The 18,376-nt window shown below is 44.0% G+C and overlaps 1 protein-coding gene across 1 annotated transcript in view; it reads right to left on the bottom strand.

The window, feature by feature from the left end:
- The window catches only part of LOC308287122 (CTTNBP2 N-terminal-like protein), a 32,137-nt gene extending 16,304 nt beyond the window's left edge, over positions 1–15,833 (bottom strand). Inside the window, exons 1-2 of the mRNA XM_080728242.1 lie at positions 15,745–15,833; positions 7,176–7,283 (exon numbers count right to left, since the gene is read on the bottom strand). Coding sequence (XP_080584368.1) covers positions 7,176–7,283; positions 15,745–15,783 — 147 coding nt within the window. The 5' untranslated portion in view covers positions 15,784–15,833. The remainder of the gene's footprint in view (positions 1–7,175; positions 7,284–15,744) is intronic.
- Between the last annotated feature and the right edge of the window lie 2,543 nt (positions 15,834–18,376).

Below are 18,376 nucleotides of genomic sequence, written 5' to 3'. Positions count from 1 at the left end.
CAGGATCACACTGCTGGTAAACACACTGGCACTGGGTTAAATGAAGGTTATTTGGGGTGAGATTTATTTATATATTTATCTTTTTCTTTTCTTTTCCAAAATAAGGCCAAGCGATCCAAAACGCATAACAACTTCAGAAACTGTTTAAAGTAGATGTTTGCATCAATAAAGCCTGGAAAAACGACCACAACTTTGTGTTATCATTTAAGGCAAAAGAGGTTCCTCATTCAAGCCAAGGCCTCAACTCAAGTCAGTGCCAAATGGACCAAACTGAGTCAAACTGTTTCAGTTTTGGCAGCCATGCCACGCACACAGTCGACACGTTAATTAAAGGCTTGTTTTCATATTTGTCGCTCCTCTTTGAACACATCTCCCCTCATTCTAAAAAGCCCTGAGGATGGACAGGCTGTGTGCATGTCTTTATGTGCCAAATGTGAGCACTGCCAGATACTCACTTCCTTTCAAAAGGCCAGTTTGAGGAGAAGCGAGCAGCTGTGAGTGAGTGAGTGAGTGAGTCATAAGGGGAAAAATGCAGCGGATGGTTAGAATGCCAATGATAGTTCTCTGCGTAATTGAGTATAACCAGATGATCATAGAGAATCATTAACCTTATAGCATGCACTTGATCTTAACCACTTGAGCCCTATGCACTTTGTTGTAAAACAAATAGCCAAAAATGTGAGCTTTATGAGCTTAAGGAGCAGTTATTTTCTATAAGCAACACCGGCACAAAACTATCATCTTATCTGGGGTTAAATATGCAATCTGTGACTTTCATGTACTAACTGGGATTAGAATCCTGTTCTCCCATTTTATATATATATATTTGAGTGGTGGTAAACCGCTCCATAGAGTGGCTGTGTGTGTGCCTGTAGCCATTTTGGCAGCTATTTTTGCCATAGCAATGTGTGTGTGTGTGTGTATGTCTGTAGCCTGTACATCCTAGACTTATATCCTAGTCTGAAGACGTTATGCATTATCATTATTGATAGTAGGCCTACAGTAGGCTGACAGGAAATGAGGAGAGAGATGGGGAGTAACACGAAAAAAAGGCAGTGGGGATCAGGACTCGAACCCGCGACACACTGTCAAGCTACAGATCATTGTAGCCTAGGTGCCCGGACCGCTACGCCACGTTATGCAAGCACGACCACCGCTCGTGTGATTTTTTTAAATTATGGAGCACATTTGCGAAGGCGAGTTAATTCCATTTGAGTTTCATGCAATATCATCAATTGTCAACCAGTAGAATCAGAATCAAACTTTATTGTCACATCACATTCAAGAACATGGGTGAAACTCTTAATTGTGCAGGCCCATCAATGCAGTTTCAAGCTCAATTAAGGATAGGAGTAAAGTGCAGAAAAGAAAGTGGCTCATGTGCTTAATAATTAAGAGTTATAAATGTATCTCTAAAAGTCCAATAAAAACATAAAACCGATCAGATCAGTTAGTCAGTGCATGAAAACAGATCCAGTTCAGCCTAGCTCTCATTCAGCATTCTCATTGTTGCTGGATAAAAGCTCTTCCAGAGTCTAGTGGTACTGCTCCCTATGCTACGGTATCGCTTGCCTGGCCGAGGGTTCCGCAGCGGTTTGAACAGGCCATGGCTGGGGTGGTAAGTGTCCTTAATGATGCTCACGGCCTTAGCTGCACATCGCCTTCCGTGTAACTCCTGGAGCGAAGGAAGCTCACCCCCCACAATGCGCTGCGCCGTATGCACCACTCTTTGCAGTGCTTTTTGTTCAGCTACTGTACAGTTCCCGAACCAGGCGGTGGTGCCACTCGTCAGTATGCTCTCGATGGTACTGCGGTAAAAAGCTTGGAGGATGCGACGGCTCACTCTGAACTTTTTTAGACGCCGGAGGCAGTAGAGCCGTTGTTGGGCTTTTTTCACCACCTGGGTGGTGTGTGTGGCCCACTTGAGGTCCCTCGAAATGTTTATTCCAAGGAACTTGAAGTTCTCGACTTGTTCAACTGCAACTCCGTTGATGGCAATGGGTGCGTGCTCCTCCTCCTCTCTCTGCCTAAAGTCCACAATGATCTCCTTGGTCTTGTCGACGTTGAGAGCCAGGTTGTTGTCCTGACACCACTGTGTCAGTCTTCCCACCTCTGCTCTGTAAGCCGTCTCGTCATCATTGTCATTAAGGCCCATTACAGTTGTGTCATCAGCGTATTTAATGATGACGTTCGAACTGTGTTCGGCTGTACAGTCGTGAGTGTACAGGGAATATAGGAGAGGACTTAACACGCATCCCTGGGGTGCTCCTGTGTTGAGGGTCAAAGGGTCTGATGTCAAGTTGCCCATTCTCACCACCTGACGGCGGCCAGACAGAAAATCCAGGATCCACCTGCACATGGACTGGTGCAGGCCCAGGTCCTTGAGTTTTGTGTCCAGTCTGGTGGGAACGATCGTGTTGAATGCCGAGCTGTAATCCACAAAGAGCATCCTTACATATCTGTTCTTCCCCTTGTCCAGGTGAGACAATACAGAGTGAAGGGCCAAGGCAACTGCGTCGTCGGTGGAACGGTTTTGACGGTACGCAAATTGCCATGGATCCAATGTGGCTGGCAACACGGAGCAGATGTAATCTCTCACCAGACGTTCAAAGCACTTGCTGACAATTGGAGTAAGGGCCACCGGTCTCCAGTCATTCAAGCACGCCACCTTGGAGCGCTTTGGGACCGGGACCACGATGGCCGACTTAAAACCGGAGGGGACCACACATTGGGAGAGGGAGAGGTTGAAGATATCGGTGAACACTCCTGCCAGCTGGGCTGCACACACCTTAAGCACGCGGCCTGGGATGTCATCGGGGCCCGCAGCTTTCCGAGTGTTCACCCGCTGGAAGGCTCTGCGCACGTCGGCCTCTATGATGGTCAGAGGATTTGGCTCCGCCGGTGGTGCAGGCAGTGGCAGGTTGCTGCTTCCTGGGTCACTCTCAAAGCGAGCATAAAAGTTGTTTAATTCCCCAGGGAGGGAGGGAGAGGTACTCTCTGCAGACCTGGATCTCCCTCTAAAGTCTGTGATGGTTCGTAGTCCCTGCCAGGTTGTCCTCACATCCCCACTCTCAAATTGGTCCTCCAACTTGACTGAGTACTCCCTAGTGGGCCTTATCCGACCACGGGATCTAAATGTCTCAGTAGAAGAGCAGGGAAACCCTCGAATCACTGCAGCTGTGTTATTATATTGTATTAACATACTCTACTATAACGAAAAAACATTGCATGGATGCACCTGGGACGTATCCTCATTGATAGCCCAAGCTCATCAGGGTTTCGGGTCTCGCAACATCATAGACCTCACTCGGGTGACCCAGCTGGGGTTGATCCAAGTCCCGACTTACGTCCTAGTAGCTATAGCCACGATCAGTCTCATTAGGGAAAGACAGGGCCACAAGCCGCTCCGGAACTACTCTGCCGAGACTGAGAGAGGAAATCTGGTGCTTGGAAGGTCTAGACCGTGTGGATTGACTCCTGTCCGGTCTCACCAGGTCCACTCCTGCTCTCACCAGGTCCAGGACCTGTGTGTTGCACCAGACGACCAGCACCAGACATTTCACTCAGGAGCGGTGGATTCTTGAGCTGCAGTGGTACTGCATGCTCCACCTAGGCAACGGTGGTGATGAGGGCTCCGCTTGCGGCTTGAATGGCCCTCCTAAAGGCCTAACCGTGGGTTTGTTGGGCTTCTTCTTCACGAAAGACACAGGCTTGGGCGCCAACCCATACTGCTCCCGGGTGCCGTCTGCACTCCGGCTATCACCCGTCTCTCCGGTGGTCACCAGACTATTCCTGGTTGTCACATAGTCTATTCCTATGAGTCACTATAAATAGAACCATACACCATTCAGATTGATTAAAATATCATTAAGCACTAAAAAAAGGTTATGGATTAAAAGCTGAAGCAAAGTAAGGAAATACGGGAAACACAAGAGGCTTTATCATGATGACGACGGCGGTTCAGCAGGACATTTCTCATGACATTGTAGTGGTGCTGACACATAATTAGTGTGACTGCCTTGAGCAACATGACTGGGCCTCTTTTTGTAATTAGTCTGTCTTCACAGGCAATCTGATTGCTGGGAATGAAGAAAAAAAGAGTCGTGGGAGACGAGACGCTCCACTGATAATGCTCCACTTTCATGTGAGGGCAAGACCCAAGATTCCAGATAACCGGTGCCTCCATGACATAACAGCTTAAGCAGCATGACTGTTATGCTGTAAGCAGCGTTTTACTGTGTGTACCAACACAATAAAAACCTGAGCGTTTGTTTAACTGTGACTTTACCCAGGATTGCGCTGGGAACTTTCACCTCTCTAACTTGCTTTGGAAACGTTGGTCTGTAAAAGTAGACAGTATGATGATGTACATTATATACAGTATCTATAGGTAGTAGGTAGCTCTAACACGATCAGTAACTTGCTTGCCTACCTAGGCTTGCCGCTGTCCTTTAACTGGTCTATGGGGTGGTGACATAAACAAGTCTATACCTTTGTCTCCATCACGGAATCGAGGAGGACTTCTCCAACAGGGCAGGGTATTGTACTGTACACACATTGACATTATTGAAAGTGTTAAACAACACTGCACCATTGAAGCCACACCAGTGGTGAATGGGTTAACAGTGTGCGCTGGTAGAGTCATGAAAGCTGCATGGCTATACTCCCCCGGAGCCCCAGTTAAGGCCGATGTTTATTTGCTCACTCCTGCTCTCCCTTACATTGAGTCATCAGGCGCCCAGCATGCTGTAACTCCTCTTGCCTTAGATGGCCAGATCCCAGGAGAGGTGTAGGAATGCGGTCTAGACAGACGCAACACAGCAGCAGGGACTTTAAACTAGATGGTTGTTGGATGGATGGCTGGCTAACCACCTCTCTCCAGTTTGTCCTTTCAATGGTGCATTTTATATCAGGAAACAGAATACCGTTTCCATAAACTAGGCTGCTATTAAGCTCGGGTCATTAGATGTTATGGAGAATTTCTGCAACTTTCTGTGTGCAGTATGACTAGGCTGAAATGTTTATTTATAGTTGAGCCTTCAAACGGCTCAAAGCATATTGACACATTTACCACACTTTTATAACGCTCTTCTGTGGTTGGTGCTATGACGGTGCTGTTGTAAGCTTAGTCAGAAGATGCTCCTTTTAAATGACTTTACATCCTGACATCCTGACAACCACACAAACAGCAACACAAAGCATGGCTACCAGACCAGTATGACATAGGCCAGTAGCATGATTAACCTGTGTCTAGAAAATAGACTGAAATAAGGAACCGAAATAAGGGAACTAATCCCACCAGTGTGAGACATTCACCACTTTTAGACATTAGTAAGCTTATGTTGGTTATCCACATTGTGGCTATTTTATATTCAGAGCTTGGTCATGTGGAATGTTCACCCTCCATGAATATATGAGCTTGCTTGTAACGGAAATGGCTTCTATAACTTGCTATCTGAAATCAATTATAACATTGTTGTCAAGAAAAAACAGGGTTCAGTCACACCAAACTTTGATTCTGCCAATGTGGTGGATTCGGCCAATGCTTTTCAAGGGGAACGTAGCTTTTTCCCCCTTGTGGAAATCAGCAAATGGCAACAAACTGTTCCATTCCCATTGAAAAGCATAGGCATAGGCAGAAACACAAATGACCATGGTAAGTCTACATGGTCGTCATATAACAATTAGGTCAAGTGCTACAGGCTTAACTTTAAACGACTGTAAACATGGCAGCACTGTTTAATAGACTAATCCACTAGCTGTGCATATATCCCTATAGTATACCTTGCAAAGTCATGAGCATTCCTGGATATCCCAGATACTGTACTTCCGTTGATCAGTAGTCCCTACTGACTCATCTTGGGAATATACTGTATTTATTACAGTTTCTATTCTTTCCAACATGGCACATACATCCACATTTCAAAATGCCAGATGCAGGGCAGAAGCAAACATCAATAAAAAATCTGCACACTGGGTCAAAGTGGGTCATGCTCCAAAAGACTAAATATTTTATTTTATTTCAAGTGTCTGAGGAAGAGCCACTAGGTAACATAATACCTAAAGTAAGGTAATGTACAGTATGACCAAGTATCCTGAAAGTAGCAAGGCTGAAGGTATCACAGGCTTTCAATCACCAAGGAAGATCTATATAACATGTACTGTCTGTACCTTGAAGGCGGTGTTCCTTAAACTATACTGTAAGTCAGGGCCCCAAATGGGCTGCAGTCCCAGATAGTTATTACATGAAAAGGCAGTTCTTTCTTATATTTACAGAGCTTGTGAGGCCATAAATATTCTGAACTGAACCTTTTTAAGAAAAACTACCCTGGGGTATAACCTACATTTATAACCTGTCATTTGATTTTAGCATCTACCCTGTGTGTGCACTGAGCAGCGTCCTATAGCTGACAGACCCTGTCAGAATCTTGAATATATTTTTGTATATAATACTGTATGTATTTGTATAGGCCTATATGTCTACATTGACGCAAATGATGACGCTGCATTTTGAGAACCCACAACGTTGGTCATCCATCATAAGGGGCCTGAGGCTTGATTTATACCAAGTGGCGCACCTGTGTCGCACTCCGGAAACAGCAGATCTGCAAGCTCACAGCGCATAACAGCATGAGACATTATAAGCTTGCAGATCTGCTATTGTCAGTGCGCAACACGGCACAAAGCCAAATATAATTCAGGCATTAGTCTTCTGAGTGACCAGGAAGTCCAAAGCTATATTTCTATAGCCTATATAATATTGTCATATCTCCATATTTTAACTGTTTGTAAATTAAACCCTTAAGCTGGTTGCGTTTTTGGAAACCGAAATCCGCAAAAAAAGGCAAAGGAGACAGAGAGGAGAGTGAGAGAGAGCAAGGGACCCAGACACCCAGTGGTGACAGTTGCGAAAATCGGAAAAAATCAAACCTGGTCTGAAAATAAATACGTAACTTAACATAACCTTTACTCCGTCATACTACAGTGTCACACAAAACTACAAGCTCAAAACGTAAACCACCGCTCAGTTCACACGGGTGTGATTTTTCAATAGTTAAAAAAATAATACCAGGTCTTAATGGGTTACGGCATTAGTGCACCGGTTCATTCATTACCCGACTTCTATTCCTGAACACATACTTCAATATTACTACTTATAAATCATTGATCCCTACCTTGAGGGCGTCGATGACCAGGTCCCGGGCCTCCAGCTCCCCCTCCAGGATGCTGAAGAGCATCAGCAACTCTGGCTTGCTTAGACTCTCCATGTTCAGCTTGGACTGCTATGGCAGGAGACAAATAAAACAAACACATTAAGGAAATCGCTGCATTAAGTGTGTGTGTATGTTTAATCTATTGGAACCATATTAGGAATGAGTTTATGTGTGTTTAGTTACTATCTTAGGACAGGGGTCATTACTCATTATGCATAATAGAGTCCTTGTGCAAATTATTTTGAAAAGAAATGTCCCTTGTTGTCCTGACAGAAACCCATTTTGAGGAAGTTATTATTGTCTCCACCAGGCCGAAGGCAAGGGAGTAGTATAGCTAATAGAACTTGATGTTTCAATCCCTATGGTAAGTTGGCGCTCTTGACGGTCAGAGTGGAGTGGTGAATTGGGAGGGTAGGACTTCATTAAGGTCATCAGGTGGGCACCCTTCTTCATCAACGTTTCACTGATTTAAGCCCACAACGTCTCCAGAGGGCTCAACAGTGTTTCTGGCGTCCCAGATACACTCCTCTCCGTTCCATACCCTCCATTTTCCCCACTGGACTCTGCATGGCAGGGGCGTCCGTTTCCCTGAGTCAGGCCTGAGCCTGACCGCATACCAAAGGTCTTTATTTTGCTGCCCAGTTGTTGTCCTTCCGTTTTATCCACAGCCAGTTGCTGCTTTTTTCCGCAGCATTTGACACAGCCTTAATTGCCTGTTGGAGGGAGCGACCCCTCACCCCCATCTTCTTCAACACACTTGTTGTAGATGTTGCAACATAGCCTCTACATCCCACTTCTACTGGAAATATGAGGGTCTTCCAGCCATTCTGGGAAGCTTCTGCTGCCAGGTCAGAATATTTCAATTTCTTCCTCTCATATGCTTCTTCAACCCCTTCTTCCCATGGTACTGTGAGCTCCACAACATATGCCAGCTTTGCTGCTTTAGACCACAGTACCATGTCCGGCCGGAGTGTTGTAAGCACTATTTCTGGGGGAAATACAAGTTTTTTGTCAAGGTCCACTTCCATTCGCCAATCTCGAGCAGACTGCAGAATGCTTGCATCCTTTGATGTCGGGTGGTGCTCTCGAGCTTGGCCTGCTGGTACGAATGCTGTGAAGTGACACTTTTTTGTTGATTTTTGTGGGAGAGCATTTATTGTGGTTCGTCTCTGTTCCACTGTTGATGCCAGCTCTCTGAGTACTTGGTTATGTCGCCATGTATAGCGGCCTTGTGCAAGACTCGTAGGGCACCCTGACAGAATGTGTCTCAGGGTTGCAGGTGTTTGACAGAGGGAACAGGCGGGATCTTCTCCGTACCACAGCTTCAAGTTTTGTTGAGGGGAGCAGGTCATACGTGGCTCTGATGACAAAACTCAGACGTGCACCCTCCATTTCCCAGATGTCACGCCAGCTGAGTTTTCTCTTCTCCAGACTCTCCCAATTAGTCCATCGGCCCTGCTTAGCCATTGAGACAGCTTTGGCATGTCGCTCTGACTCCTCCTGTCTTCTGACTTCGTCTATGACAAGCCGTCTCTTTTGCACAGATGTTGCTTTATGCCACAGAGGAGTTTTTGGGATGAGTCCAAGACCTGCTCTCCCATGTTGGACTTGGCCTACCACATCCCTGAAGTGAAGAGCAGACTTTGCATTCTGAACAGCTTCTGCTGGAATCCACTTCCTTCCCGTTGCCACGCGGGGGGCTGCTGTTCGAATGACGGCATCCTCAGATTCAGTAAGGGTCATGACCAACCTTGCTTTGGTGCATTTGAATTCCTCCACCAGACCTGCAATGGGTAATTCCAACTTGCCTTTTCCATAAAGTCCAATGGAACTCAGGCATCGTGGAATTCCAAGCCACTGTTTCAGTTGTGTGCTGATGACCCTTTCTAACTTTTCCACTTTAGTGATGGGGATCTCATACACAGTTAAAGGCCACATGATTCTTGGGAGTATGCCAAACTGAAAACACCACAACTTGAGTTTTCCAGGCAACAAGGTCTTATTGATGCGATCCATGTACATGATGGTATCCTTTTTGAGATGTTCAAACTGCTCGGTGTCCTTGAGCTTTGCATCATACCATCGTCCCAAGCTTTTCACTGGCATTTCTGAAACAGTTGGCACAGGTGTTCCGCCCACATGAAATCTGTGATCTTTGACTTGACCTTTTACAATGGAGATGCTTCTGCACTTGCTCGGCTTCAACTTCATCCTCGCCCATGTGATGTTCTGATGGAGTTTCTCCAGAAGTCGCTTGGTGCAGGGGACAGTTGTTGTCAGTGTTGTTATATCATCCATATAGGCTCGTATTGGTGGTAATCTCTGACCACACTGTAGTCTTTTCCCTCCTAACACCCATTTGGAGGCTCTGATAATGATTTCCATTGCCATTGTAAAGGCCAGCGGGGAGATTGTGCACCCCGCCATGATCCCTACTTCCAGAGGCTGCCACGCTGTGGTAACGCCTGATGTTGTGATGCAAAACTGCAGGTCCTGGAAGTAGTGTCTTACTAGATTTGTTATTGTTGCAGGCACTTGGAAGAATTCAAAGGCAGTCCAGAGTAGAGAGTGAGGAACTGATCCATAGGCATTGGCCAGGTCAAGGAATAGGACATGCAGGTCCTTTCCTTCCTTTTTAGCCGTCTGGATTTGATGCCAGATGACGCTGTTATGCTCCAGGCATCCAGAGAAGCCTGATATGCCAGCCTTTTGGATTGATGTGTCAATGAACTGGTTTTGTTTCAGATAATTTGTCAGTCGTTGTGCCAACACACTGAAGAATATCTTGCCTTCTATGTTCAGAAGGTTTATTTGGCGGAACTGTTCAATGGTGGACGAATTCTTTTCCTTTGGAATTAGCACTCCTCCGGCTCTTCGCCAGGCTTTCGGGATAATTTGTTTGTCCCATGCGACCCTCATGTTTTTCCAAAGGAATTTTAGCACATCTGGAGCGTTCTTATAGACACTATATGAAACACCGTTAGGGCCTGGTGCAGATGCCGATCTTGCCTTTTTCACTGCTTGCATCACCTCACTCAGCTTCGGAAGGCTGATATCAAACTGATGTTGGGGTGGTGATATAGGAGGGATGTCAGCAGGGACAATTATGGGTTCATCTCTTTTCTCATCAGTGTAGATGGTTCTCAGATGTGCTTCAATGTCCTCTTTTGATGTTTTAAGAGATCCATCCTTCTCTTTTGTGAATATGCCTTTCACAAATTTAAATGGATCTTTGTAGAAGTGATGATGCGATCCATGTACATGATGCGATCCATGTACATGATGGAAGACTATGTTTTCACCCCTGTCCATCTGTCCGTGTGTGTCTGTCCGTCCGTCCGTCCGTTACCAGTTAATCTCCGGCGCCGTTGGCCCAGTCTCGGCCAAACTGTGCACACACACTCTATGGATGCAAATTCAGGACCTCTGCCCCAGATTTTGGCTTGTTCTAGCGCCACCAGGAGGCAGATTTTTTTCCATATTCCATCCTGATTGGCTAAGATTGGCTTACAAAGTTTGCAGGATTGGTCCGTTTTGAAGAAAATGCCTCAAGTCATTTACGCAGCGTGTGATTTTGGTGAAATTGTACGTGCACATTCCCAATAGGCCGAGGAAGAATGCCACTTAATATTTTTTAAATCAGCCACATGGTGGCGCTATAACAGGCTGATTAGTGTTTTTCCCTATATCTCCACTGATCAGAGTAAAACTTTGTATGCGCACACCCTAGAGGCCAAGGAAAAACCTTTGCCCTGCATTTTTCATATCTGCCTTTTATAGCGCCACCAGGAGGCAGACTTGTATGTAAAACAAATTCTTTCATTTTATTCCTTCAGAGTTTATCAAAAAATCATTCAATTCAATACACAGTATCTCTATAGTCATGTGATCAAGACGGATCTGTCCGATATATAATATTCCATCCTAATTGGCTAACATTGGCTACCAAAGTTTGCAGGATTGGTGCATTCTGAACAAAATGACTGAAATCATGAACAAAGCTTGTGATTACAGAGAAATTCTCAACACACATTCCCACTGTGTCAATGAACAAATGCCACTCTTTTCACAATGGCCTGTTATAGCGCCACCAGCAGGTCGACCTTTTACAAACTCATTTTTGGAACAAAATGCCTCAAATCATGCATGCAGCGTCACATTGCCATTAAAGGCAGAAGAAGACATTGCACCCTTTTCACATTGGCCTATTATAGCGCCACCAGGAGGCCACAATAACATACCTGACCTGGTGGAGACCTGCGCTCGGAAGAGCACTGCTTCTAGTTAGTAATACGTTCTATTGTAAATCAGCACTAATCTAGGAGAGGGATCTGGGTCTACACACTTATTTTCTCAAGCCGGAATAACTAAAGCTGCTTTCCCAGGCATCATATAAGGCAGTGGCACTACAGTACATGAACATTAACAAAGTATACTTGAGAAGTGAGTCCTGGACTTTCCATTAAAATGGTTTGGGTTTTTGTGCGAGTAGCTTTTGGATATTTCCGCTCAATGAGGCGTTGGAGACCTGGCAACAACACAGGCTGACATGTGGTGAGCAGACAGATATTGATCAGATACAACAGATGGTTCAGCTTCCAGCATTCAAAGTGTTCATAATCCTTCCTATAAGATATTAAGTTCAAGGGTGATAATGCTTTTTTTTTTTTTAACTCCATCCTCAAGTTCATACAGCCTCACACTTCAAAGTGTTTTCCCTCTCTATTATGTTTTGCTATAGTATATACTCCAACTCACGAGGGCCTTCTGGGAGATGGAGATTCTTGCCTTATGAAAGAAATGTTTGAAACGCGCTGTGGTTTCTTTGTAGTATCCCTGCACCCTAATCTCACAGCTGTGTTGGGTCTGCTGACAAGGTCTGCGGTCGCGGTGTCCGCACCTCAAGCATGCAACCGCGTTGTGACCAATGAACATATGCAGGGCCCCCCTCTCTTTGAAATAAGATCAGAGCTGTTGATCCTATTGCACTGAGCATCCGTTGTGGAGAAAGATCCATCTTGCACATGCACTGTAGATCGGAGCTATGGGAAACTCCGCTGGGCTTGGGCCGTGGTCGGCCAGCACTCATCACATCGCCTATAAAGCCAGCTGCAAAGGGGTGTCTGCGGTCGAACGAAGAGCAATTTTGCTCTAAGCATCTCATACTGTATGTTCTATAATGTCCTTATAGCTTCATCTCCCTCATTTCAGTTCCTCGGTTTGTGATCCATGCTTGAACTAGCAGTCATTCAACAGCGCTCCACTCTAAGCTCCCTGTGGTGGCAGCAAGTTTCCACATCATGAAGTCATCAGGGGGGGGGGGGGGGGGGTTAGGGGGGTGGACCGCACTCCTGGAGAACTGGTTGCATAATGAGAGACGGCAGCTATGGGCCTTTCATATCTGAGCTAGGAGCTACTGTACCGAAAAACATTTTCCCAGACAGCTTCGACAACTCGAGCGAGAACCATGAATCTGAGCAGCTTAGTGACACTGTCACTGCTAAGTGGACTACAACTTGTAGAGATGTTTAGAATAGAGTTCTCAAATATTGCCCGAACCCGACCATACCCGAACCCGACTCAACATTTAGGGTAGGGTAGGGTAGGGTAGGGCCTAAAATCTATGCTAACTAATCGGGCCAGGTAAGGTCTCTGGCTCAATGAAAAAATAAAATATATTTTTATTATTATTTTATTACTATTAGTCTGTGATAGAGTTCTCAAATTCTTTCCAAACCCGACCATACTCGACCGGCCTGACGTTTTCGGGCCGGGTAGGTCCTAAAATGTATGCTAACTAGACAGGCCGGGTAGGGCCAGCCCAGTTAAGGCCCAGTTAGGGCCAGGCCTTAATTTTTTGGAAAAGTACAAATGCTTCCTTCCTCCAAAATGTCCCCTCTAATTCCTAATCTGGCCTAAACTTTGTCCTACAACTGTGACATTCACGATAATTGGTTATTTGGTCCTACAGTATAAGTATAAGCCTTTTTTCCCGCCGCACTTTACCCACCTAAAGTCCCCAACAGCAGCCTCCACTTTAACTGTGCCTTCTTTACCACTGTTCATGGTCTGTGGCTTAACCACATGCGCAGAATGCAAATTAAATCACAGCACACACACCTCCCTTGGTTTCAGTTTACAACCTCGCTAATTTCACCGGCCACCATAATCACCGTTAGGGTGTTGTGTTGTGTTATTAAGTGCGTGTTCAGCTCAGCACCTACAGCAGGCCAACAGCCCCGGCCTCTTGTTAACAGCTCTATCGTGTCCGTGTAGTTTCACCTCATTTCTGAGTTGGACCCTAAACTTGGGAGCATTGAAAGACAGAACTATAGAGCTGGAAATCCAAATATTCCCACGTTAGCTCCACCTCCGAGAGCCGTGCGTCCATAATCCCCTGATCCATGGTTGTTTTAAGCCTGGTCAACCATGGGCCATGAACTGCAATGCTGTAAACTCATTAAACACACAACAGCCTTGACCTAAAATACATCTATGCTCTGTTTCCAGTCAGAGGCACTCAGAGTGCAGGCTGTTGCAGTCTGTGTACAACATGTGTACCGTGTTGCTAATAGTAAATGTAACTACTCATTTAGCCACATTTTCCTCCGTTAGAGCTTATTGGACATGCTCTGAAGGTACTCTAGATCAGGTTTCAAGGTAAAGTTGTAAGTAATGGACCATAGAATAGCAATAGAAATATGCATTATTATAGCCTATACCGTACTTAATTATGTCCTATATGCTGTGTTGTCCTTGTCCCAGACATGATTTGATATAGGTCAAGGACTGATTAGTAGAATTTGCCTTATTCATTCAGAATTATGTCACTACAAGAAAGGCCTCATCTACTTAATTATTGTCTTCAAAGTTGCCAATGACAGTGTTATGAGCCAACTCAAATTATTAGGTTATAAACATTTACAATCCTTGTCAATCCCAATTTTCAAAACTCTCACAATGGAGCTTGAGGACACCATTCAAAGTGGTCTACTAGGGCAACAGAAAAGAACAGAGCGGCCGCGTCCTTTGAGTTCAATGGAGAAGTAGCGCCCTGTATGTTTTATTCCTTTTGTTCCTCAAGCTATTTGAGGAATGGATGAAACTAAATCAACACACCTTTTCCTCTGTCAGTCAAGATTTTGCTGTATTTATTGTGGTACCATAGGAGAGTTCACAGGCCAACATTGACCAAAATAAAACAAAACAAAAATCTACATTCTCTAATTGTGTGGATTTCTTAGAGCCTAGAATGAAACCAACCCGTAAGGGTCCATTTGGTTTCATTTTACGCTCTCAAGAGTTAGATAAGAGTTAAATATCTATATGGGTCCATTTAGTTTGTCCACTTAGCTCTCCATCATTTAGCTGATGGGGACCACCTGGAACCCCCTCGAGGACCACTGGTTGAAAAGCACTGCCACAGACAGTAAAATCTCACTCAGTCAGGACATGATGACATAAATGATGCCACAGACAGACTCTTTGGGCCTGCACAGACTATCACGGTCAACGGAGGGATCAAGTAGCTCAAACTGTCTGATGAGCTTCCTTCCTGCTGTTAATCAATCATAATGGCTGGTCATGGCCCCTCATGTCAGATGCATCATGTCTCAGAGAGTGGACACTGAAGAGGGGTTCATAAAGCCAACTTGTGTTTTCCATCAATTCCATGTTACGCTGCTATTTGCTCCAGAGTCGACTGCAAAAGATTGCTGCTATTTGTTTCAAAAACATCTTTATACCCTGAATTATATAACATAATTATATACATATAAGGACACAATGTGAAGTAGCTTGTGTACACAATACCCGTTCCAACTGTGTATATTATGTTCCCCATTTTCAACTGGCTTTAATTATATTTTGACACTTGCTTTGGCAATGTAAACATATGTTTTCTCATGTCAATAAAGCTCCTTTGAATTGAAAAATAAAATAACATAAAATAAAAATAAAAAGTAAATACAGTACATGTATGTTTAGTTAGTATGTATGTAGGCTATGCATGTATGTAGGCCTATGTAGGGTATGTATGTAGACATGTGTTTATTTACCTAATGTATTATAATATATGCCTATTAGCACGTGCTACAAAGAATAAGCTATACACACAATCACAATGACCTCTCATGATCGGATACGCACTCTACACTACAGGGATGGCATTGATGTCACTCGGACCGTCCCATAAAAGATGCAACATAGTAAAAGTGACGGACGGTTTTATACTTTAACTGGGACATTTTAATCTAAATGTCACTCACACTTCTAAAGAGATATGAATATAATACGAATAGGTTGTTCAATCATCATGCCTAGGCTATATAGAGCATTCGTCTACATCTTTTTCTTTCTCTCTCTCTCTCTCCTTTTTATGTTGGACCAAAAAAAAGTGGATGAGAGTCGATAAATCTGTGTGGATTCTTTGCATTGCACGGTCTCGCTTCACTTTGCAAATACAGACATTAACATATCATACATACAGTTTTTAATACATGATATATATAGGCCTATGTCGCTTACTCACCTTCATATGTCCGTCTGAATTCTTTAGAAACTCCAACATGAACTTTTTCTTCAGTGAGAAGAGTTTTTGCTTGACTTGATTCGCGTCCACTCCACTCTACACACAGACAGAGGGACCTACATAAAAAGCCTCGTTTATGCGGCGTCGCACAGCGGTGTCGCTCGGCGAAAAAACAGCAGACCTACAAACTCGCTGCGGTTTCGCGAGGCGACGCGTTGTGAGCTTGTAGGTCTGTTGTTGGCGTCGCGTCGCGCGTAGAAAGTGTATGCACACATCGGGCTACAACGGAACAAACTGGGCTGGGACGGCTGGGACATGCTGTTTGTTGACGGGTGAACTGGCCAATGGGCGAAGCCAATCCCGGAGCGCTGACCAATAGGAAACTTTTCCTGCAAGAAATGGGCGGAGAAAGAAGTGTCCCGTCGCTGGATTTGGATGGATTTCTTTGTCTGGTTTCTTTCTTTCTTTCTGTTTTTTAAAACCCCGGTTGAATGTTTTAGACTAGAGGTATGTAGGATTACCATGTAGACTTTGGGTAAATTCAATAACATTGCCAGACAGACAGATACAGGAATGTTAATACTAATTACACAACAATGCTTTAAGTAACCTGTACAGTTTCCTTTGCTAAGGCAGTTGGATTTGGAATGTGATTTTTGCCATACAGTTTCTATTTAAGATTAAAAGTGTGAATCTACCCGTATTAACTTTTACCCCTTTATTGGCGTATCACTCACATTCTTTACATAGTTAGATTATTGACTGCCACCTGGTGGCTGTTCACAAGTACTGTAGCTCCGAAGTATCTAACAACAAAGCTTCAGAGCAGAATACCCTACACTACACCAGGGGTAGGCAACCTTAGACACGGGTGCCACTGCCAACATTGGCACAGGGCAGGCCAGGGTGATCACTGGCACACTGGCAGAAGTGTGAGAGAGAGGATTTATATTTTCTAATTAAATAATGTTTTAAACGTGGGCAATTAAGTCACACAATTTGCAGCAAATTACATCCTCGACATAATTCTACATTCATTAAAATTATGAACTTGACTGGGGACTGGGAGGGAGTCGGGGAGATATAGGTGGGTTATTTCCCTGATGAGTCTAATGATCGTTATAACAATATGTCAAAATATGTTAGAATTTTGATTGGGTGTCATTAAAATGAATGCTGTTGACATGGCACACTGACAATCTACAAAATAAAAACAAGCACTTCATTTCAAAAAGGTTGCTGACCCCTGGCCTACACAGTAGACATTGATTGGATCTCAAACCTTTTAGAATTTCAAGGACCCCTATAACCCTGAGAGTGCACATATGGAACCAAATATTTTACATTTTCAGAGCCATTTGTACACTCAGAGACATAGGCCTAAAGGGACCTTATAGGCCTAAAAGGACCCTTTAGACCCTGATGGTCCCTGGACTCCACGTTTAGAACCTGGCCTATACTGTGTTGGAAGGCGTAGATCAGCTATTTTCAAATAGCACAGGGCTGACGTGGTTCATGTATGTTTTGTAATAATAATAATACAAATCTACAAAGTAATACTAGTAAGTAACTAAAGTTTTCAAATAGTTGTAGTGGAGTAAAAGTACAGCATTTGCCTCTGAGATGTAGTGGAATAGAAGTAAAAGGACAGAAATTTGGAAATACTCCAGTAAAGTAGAAATACCTCAAAACCGTACTTAAGTACAGTATTGAGTGCATGTACTTAGTTACTTTACACCACTGTGTAGGCCTATAGTTGGTAGATTAAGTATCCCTATGCTGCTAACACAGTCATAATTTGATCTACAGTATATTGTGGTGTTTGCCAAATATAATGTCATCATCAGCTCTTCTGTGTTGCCTAGCACTGTCACTATAACTGCAAAATGCAGTTTTGTCAATGCAGGCATTGACTTGTCTTGCCCCGTGTTTTGTTTTCCCATGTAACTTCAGAGGGACATGCTGAGAGATGGCTTGTATAATACCTTTCATCATACTCTGTCTGTGTGAGGGTTGCGCTGCATGGTTGCAACAACAGCCTCTGAAACAACCAAGCATCACTGACAAATGGGGCTCGTTTCTACTTGGTATTCATTGTGAGTAACAAGGTAACTGTGTTCAAACAATGACACTCTCAGACCAAACCATTTTATGATGTTTTCAAAGGACTGTGCTCACAGTAGCCTGCAAACCTGGAGACAAACAGAGCTGTCCTTTCTTGTTTTCCCGAGCCAATGTTGTAATATATCATTGCTGCCAGCAGAGAGCAATGCTTACACAATACAATACAATACATGTTATCTTAAATTACTAGTTTCTTCATTGATTTTACCTGCCAGTGTACACAAGAAATGCTATTTATAAAAAATATATGCTGGTTATAACTGGTAATAAATATCATAGTTTATCTATAGCTTGTTTGAGACATTCACCCTATTATTTAGCCTAGTGGTTCTCAAACATTTCTTTTTTATTTCAAGGACCCTCGTAATTCTGAGAGTCTACAAATTGTTCTATTTGTATAGTCTCAGAGTTATAGACAAGGGTCCATTTAGAACCCCATCATGCTGAGGGTCCCTGGACCCCACTAGGGGAACCACATATCTAACTTAGTATTTATTGCCAATTAAAG

This window comes from Nannobrachium achirus, assembly GCF_963921795.1.
Source record: "Nannobrachium achirus genome assembly, chromosome: 6".
NCBI classification, from domain to species: domain Eukaryota; kingdom Metazoa; phylum Chordata; class Actinopteri; order Myctophiformes; family Myctophidae; genus Nannobrachium; species Nannobrachium achirus.
Note: the sequence above shows the minus strand (reverse complement) of the source record. Positions and strands in the feature narration are given on the sequence as shown.